At 40.5% G+C, this 6924-nt stretch overlaps 1 protein-coding gene across 3 annotated transcripts in view; it reads left to right on the top strand.

Moving 5' to 3' along the window:
- Positions 1 to 6924, top strand: part of LOC144501630 (uncharacterized) — a 122656-nt gene extending 115732 nt beyond the window's left edge. For 2 of the 3 annotated variants that reach the window (XM_078225526.1, XM_078225527.1), the window contains one exon: positions 2016 to 2539. Coding sequence is in view for 2 of the 3 variants with exons in the window: in XM_078225527.1 (XP_078081653.1) it covers positions 2016 to 2028 (13 nt within the window). In the remaining variant the exon portion in view is untranslated. Of the gene's footprint in view, positions 1 to 2015; positions 2540 to 5219 lie in introns of those variants that run through there. The other variant, XM_078225525.1, reaches the window with a different exon arrangement.

The raw sequence follows: 6924 nt of genomic DNA on the forward strand, positions 1-6924 counted from the left end.
ACTTACTAGATTTTCTATCTAGCTAACCCATGATCGTGTTCTGATTGTCATTGTGTTTGGCTCTAGTCTGAACATTTCTTGTATACTCGAGTTGGGTTCAAATGTCTAGCCGACCAGGCCAGAGAGGAATCTTTTCAGCACAAAACATTGTCTCTTTTTAAACAGAAGGTGCTTTGATACATTTGAACTTCCTACCTGGAGTTGTAATTTATTGGGTAGTTCATCTACCCTTGGGCGTACTATTCAGTTGTAGCATTTGGTAGTTTGATCTTAGCAAATCAAACCCCAGTACTTCCCAAAATCTCATTAAACCCCAATTGGTTTTTTTTGGGGGGGGGATGTTTTACCTTATTGGCTCGATCAACATGCATCGAGGTACTTGTGAGACTTCCCAGGACTTTGTCTCAAAAATGTTACATTCTCAATGTGATATCTTGATGAATTTGGGGTCATTTTGCTGCAATCAGTTTCCTGTTGTATTTTTGTAACCTGGCAAAACAATACATTGCCCAGGAGACCAATGAAATGCACATTCGCTTCATCCCTATGTGAGCCTTTTTAAAAAGATGAGACAAAAGTATAATTTTTGACCTTGAACGGAGTAGCACAATGTCTGCTGAGGGTCTTTCAAACCAATTTGTCGTGCATGACTTGTGCAGTGAGTGGCTACTGATGCCAGCATCAGTAAAGAGATTTTAGGATGAGATGGAAATCTTAACACTTTTTTTTGCTTAAAATACACAACCTCAGTTTAATCTTAAACTAGTCACTTATCAAACCGATTCATTTTAGACAGTCTGCATGCGTGCAATACCCTTGCACATTTTAATAAAAAAAAAATCTCCATTTGTGAATCAAATTTGTGGCAGTGAAATGGGTGTTGTATCAGTTTGACAATTAGCCTATAAAACAATGTATGGTTACCTGAAATTGCACTGGCAAATCTCTATTCAAAAGCAACATTTCTATGCACAAGTGAGAATGTGAGCAGAGTGAATTGTCTAAAGGGAGCACATAACTAGACAACGCCTTATGGCATTTCCTGTAATTAAATATAAAGTTTAAACGTTCCCTACTGTTTGCAAAAGCATCAAACATTTAAACATGGGTTTTGTAGCATTATTTCTCAAACACAGCTCTGAGATAAGACACGTTTTGTGGCTATTTACAACAAAGCTAGCAATTTAACTGTATTCCTGTTTTCGGCCCTAAATAGATGACTTGAATTAATTTGGAAGCATGGTTAAGTGGGCAGCCTGTTACAGAAGTTCAACACAACCTCTGACCACATCCGTGTCTGGGATTCTCTGGTGCTGCTGCAGTGAACTGAGTTTTTGCTGGAACACCAAATTCTCCATTGCAGCGGAGACATGAGAGGAGAATCCTTTTGATATAGTTTAACCCCTGGAATTTTTAAAATCTAGAAATGCAATGACTATTTGGGGGTTCGGAGTTGAGGGAAATTGCAAGGACTTGAATCAGCAGTGTCCTAGCATTTGCAATGCTTCCCAGTCTCTAGTAGAAAATAACAAATCTGTGGTTGTGGAATTAGGGATTGGTATAGAGCCTAATCATCATCATGTGATCTTGGTGTTATTGGGAAGCCATTTCAGACCACATGATGGGTAAAGCACAGGATGAAGTTGCAGTTGGGTTCATAGGCTGCGAGGCAAAGGAGGAGGACCATCCAAGATTCCCATTCCTACAGTGACCAATGTACAAAATAAAGATGGGATAGGGTTTTAGCCAGGCTGCTCTCTCATTTTGAGTGACTTGGCAACCCTTGCCATTTATTCATAGGGTAAGATGCCAGAAAGTCAACTGCTGAGCCCTGTTGCGACACGAGTGGTTTCTTTATGTGGAGTCTTGGATTCAGCCTGTTGAGTGGATTAGCAACTTGCTGAAAATTCATCAGCAAATTTTGCAGCTGAATAAGAAGCAGGTGTTTGTTTTTGTTCTGTGTCTTGTCCCCATTCATTGGTGTTGATTTAACAAAGGAACTTTTTTCTTTACAGAGCGGAAGAGTAGAGCCAACCAGGAGTCTTTCTTGCACGTTGACGGAATTATCTGAGTGACTGGGGGCTTGAGTTTTGTCAGATGTCAAGCCAAAAATCCCCTAAGAAGCTTGTCCTCAGTAGGGAGGTGCTGTTAAAGATTCTGTAATAGATGTTGCAGTAGAGTCCAATGCAATAGTATGCATTTACTTTGTCATTTATAATTCATTGCTTTCAGTTATGAGCTACATATAATGCAGATTATGCAATACAGACTATGTTAAAAGTTTGTGCACAGCAAGCCTTATATCTTTGTGTAACTAATGCAGGACAGTCATTTTGTTTTACACAATGCAGAATTGTTTGGTTTGTTTAAGCCTTAAAAGGAGAATTTATTACAGGATTGTAGTGTATTAACTATTTTTGGGGATGTTTTAGTCTGTAAACATGGATTTGTAATTCTGAAATGGCAACATTTGCTTTATCTATTACATGTGTCACTACCTTTGACGATGTTCAATAAAGTCTCAAGAGGTTACTATAAATGATGTGGTGGTTCAGTTTTTTTTAAGGCAACCTGATGGGATCCTCTCATCAGACATACACAGCATACCTTGTAATTGAAGTGTTTCAGTGCTTCTGGAATCTATTTATCCAAGTTAGGGTGGTACATTACTTTAGAAGTGCAAAGGCAATCCCACTCCAGGGGAAGGAAGTGCCCTTGAGTTGTTGCAGTATATCCTGTACATGGCACATAAAGCAGTTAGTGTGTACAGTGGTGTTGGGAGTGCATGGAGTCTAGTGAAGCATGCCAATCAATGAAGGGGCAGCAAGGTGGCAGTGGTTAGCACTGTTGTCTCAGTAACCCGAGGCTGGCATTGAACCTGGGTTCCTGGCACTGTCTGGAATTTGCATGTCCTCCATGTCTGCAAGGGTTTCCTCTGGGTGCTCCAGTTTCCTCCCACGCTCCAAAGGTGTACAGGTTAGGTAGGCCATGCTAAATTGTGTCATGGATTAGCAGGGTAAATATGTGGGGTTACGAGTCGGTGGGATTGTGGTCAGTGCAGACCGAATGGCCTCTGTCTGCACTGTAGGGATTCTGAGCTATTTTCCAAATGGTATCGAGCATAACTTGGGACAGAAAATTACCTGCTGCCTTCTGATCAGGATCCTGCAAGTCCTGTTATGGGATAGAAATTCCACTTGAATAGTCACTGCCCTACATCAGGTGAATGGCTGGTTGCATAACCTGTGGAATCCATTCCGGTATACAACATTGAACCAGTAACCCCAGGAAAGAAGGGATAAATATTGACGCAAGGATAAACTCAAACTATTTCACTAAAGATTGCCGCCAAGCAAACATTAAGCACTTTGCATCATTTGACCCATTTTGGCAATTCTTTGTTTCTTGCATGCAGCAGTTCAGAATCAGTTAACTTCACACTGCAGTTGAATATTCATCTGGAATTGGTGAAATCTGTTTTGCCAGATGTTAAATTTGCATTTGGTCTTGTAATTTGATTTTCATTTTGTTCCAAATTGCATTCTATACCTTGGTTATTATGTGTTGGAATTTGCCTTCAGTCACTGTTGTCCCAAAATGAATAATTAACCCAAGATAAATTAAAGTCAATACTGAGGGACCATTTATTAGCCTAATTGTGGTTATACAGCCTGTAGAAACAGTCTGTTTCTGCCACATGAGCCACTCAGATTTGCTCACTTATCCCTCACTTTCAGGAAAATGTAATGCTTTCAAGGTTTTCTCGGTCTGCTTCAATAGTTTGTGACTGACCATTCCACATTCTAACCAGCAATAATTTAAGGATGCATTTGTTACAGTAACAGGAATCTAGGCCTAATTTGAATTAGGGGAACTGAGAAATTTAAGATATTTGCAAAATTTTTTGTTTTGAATCATAGAATCCCTACAGTGCAGAAGGAGGTCATTCAAAGGCTTCATTGAGGAGTTCCCATCAAAAGGCATCTTTCTGCAATGTAGGAATTCGATGGCTCTACAATGGGCAAAAAGAAAATGAGGTGGGGTAGCATTGTTCAGAAAGGATGAGATCAGTTTGGAGTGGCAGTGGTTAGTGCTACTGCCTCGCAGCACCAGGGATCAAGGTTCGATTCCAGCCTTAAATGACCATCTGTGTAGAGTTTGCACCTTCTCTGCGTGGGTTTCCTCTGGGTGCTCTGGTTTCCTGCCACAGTCCAAAGATGTGCAGGTTAGATGAATTGGCCACGCTAAATTGACCTAGTGTCGAGGGATTAGCAAGGTAAATGTGGTGTTATGGGGGATAGGGCATGGGTCGGATTGTCAGTGAAGGCTCAATGGGCTGAATGACCTCCTCCTGCACTGTAGGGATTCTACATATAATTTTGGCATGCTAAATTCATTGTGCTATTGATGAGGTGTGTATCTCGTCTCTGAAGACTTGAGGATGCAAGTCCTGTGATTTGAGGACAAAATGGAAGCTGACTCTTCAGTGCAGCACTGGGAGTTTGTGGGACCTTTGCTATGCTCAATTGGCTGTGGCATTTTCTCCACTATAGCAGTGACTACACTTCAGAAATACTTCATTAGCTGTAAGGTGCTTTGGCAAGTCTTGGTAAAATGCTATATAAATGCAAGTTCTTTGAGATCAAGGGATAAAAATGACAGTCTCTCATGCTGCAAGTGTTTTGGAAGAACCAGTGCATAATTGCCATCATTCCATGAACAGACCATCAGTGCAACATGTTGAAGTGCACAAATAAAACCACATCTTTTGTAATTGGGTGTTGAATCAGATGTGCCTGCATTTAAGATTCCCTAAATTCATTCTATTTAATGCATGTACTACAATGCAGTTTATTTTGCATGCCTAGATTGTCAGCAAGTTTGTGCTGAAGAGTAAGGATCCCTGCTTGTAAACAGTGGCCAATATATAATGTCAGCATGAAAAGTATATTTATTGTGCAAGTCAAATGGGTTTGCAAAGATCCTGGGATATCCCAGTTTTAATGCTAATTCATCACAGGCCTGTTTTGTGGTACTCAGGGGTTGAGGTAGGAACCATAGAGCACTTGAGGCAAATATAAAACATTTCATTATGCAGTTGCCATCTGACGACCGAAGACTTTGCTATGAAATGCACGATTGATCATTTACACAATCATAGTTGGCATTATTCTTGTACTGGTATGTCACTGAATTGTGCATTCTGCTTTCCATTCTAGGATCCAGAGGGAGCAACTGGCTGCCATCTTCAAGTTAATGAAAGAAAGAAAGGAAACTTTTGGTGACATGTCAGAAAAAGACATGGAAGAACAGCTCAAACTTTATTCTCTTTAAATTGCAGCTCTTTACTCTTTGAAGGTTACTTATTGAAAGTAGGGCTAACATTGCCAATTGAAAGTAGGGCTTATGTGCCAAGATGAGATGAGGTTAATGTTGATGGTTAATAGTTTTAGATCTACTAACCATCGTAATTAGTAACTAATGTCTTTATTTTAAAGAAATGGAAAATTTTCCGAAAGACTTTGTAAAAATACATGTTTGAATTTTACTTTAAGTCCATCTAACGTGTATGCCTGCACATCAAGACCTATTCCAGTCATTTTAAATTCCATGTGTAGGTTATGACAAGTGCAAGCAAATGAGTATAATTTTCTTATGTTTAGATCATAGTACAGTTGAAGTTATGAAAAGGTCAATAGGGCAGCATGGTGGCACAGTGGTTAGCACTGCTGCCTCACCGCCAGGGACCCAGGTTCAATTCCAGCTTTGGATCGCTCTGTGGGGTTTGCACTTTCTCCCCATGTCTGCATAGGTTTTCTCTGGGTGCTCTGGTTTCCTTCCACACTCCAAAGATATGCAGGTTAGGTTGATTGACACTAGGGTCAATTTAGCACTGCCAGAGGATTAGCAGGGTAAATATGTAGGGTTATGGGAATAAGGCCCGAGTGGGATTGTGGTTGGTGAAGACATAATGGGCTGAATGGCATCCTTCTGTACTGTCGGGATTCTATGAATATGCACCTGACAGTTATCTAACTTGAAGTGTTCCTCATTTATGGGCCTATTTATACAGACTAGCCTACTGTCTCCCATGTGGCTCATAGTTTGGGATGGAAGTTCATTTTCTAAGCTTTAAATCGATCTCTCTGCACCGGCAGTTCTTCCATTATTGTAACAATGTTTAGTAAATGATGGGAGACAATTTTACAAACTTACCAACATTGAAAGTACAAGGGTCTCAGTAGATGTTTAACACTATGTCCTGGCGACTTTACATAGCTCGCATATATTGCAATCAACTATGGCGACAAGGTCTCTACCTGTACTATCATGACCTTGCCACCTCTGTCAAATGGCTAATCCTACTCCCTCACCCTGTCGTCCTGCAACCTTCTTCCCCATCCCCTTTTTGATTATCTGTGTAGTGGAGGCAGGCAGGTCTAGTGCATTCCAGATCCCAGCCACTTTGTTGTTTCTTTTGCCAAGCACTATAAACCAATGCCCCCTTTTGTTCTAAACCATTCCTCCAAAGGGAAAAGTTTGTCTCCAGGCTTGTGCAGACTGCTGATGGTTTTGAACATCTCTATCAAACCTCTCCACCTCTCGAGGAGAACAACCACAGAATTTATCCATGTAACAAGTCCCTCATTTTTGTTGTTCACTGTCAGAAACCTTTATTCCTGTGAAATGGAAACCACAACGCATTGTTTCTCGTGGCCTTGGGGATGGGGAGGAACTGAAGGTACCAGGTTTTTTAAAAGGCACTTTCTTAAAAAAAAAACTAAGGACTTTGAACCATTCTAATTAGGATTGTGCTGCTGAGCTGGTTAATAATGTTCAGAAACTGCAACCCAGATTTTGAGTGAAATCTTGTTTCTTTGTGACCTTTTTTAAAGACTTGGAATCTTTGAGATTTTGTGCAGT

Source organism: Mustelus asterias, chromosome 12 (assembly GCF_964213995.1).
Source record: "Mustelus asterias chromosome 12, sMusAst1.hap1.1, whole genome shotgun sequence".
In the NCBI taxonomy this organism is placed as follows: domain Eukaryota; kingdom Metazoa; phylum Chordata; class Chondrichthyes; order Carcharhiniformes; family Triakidae; genus Mustelus; species Mustelus asterias.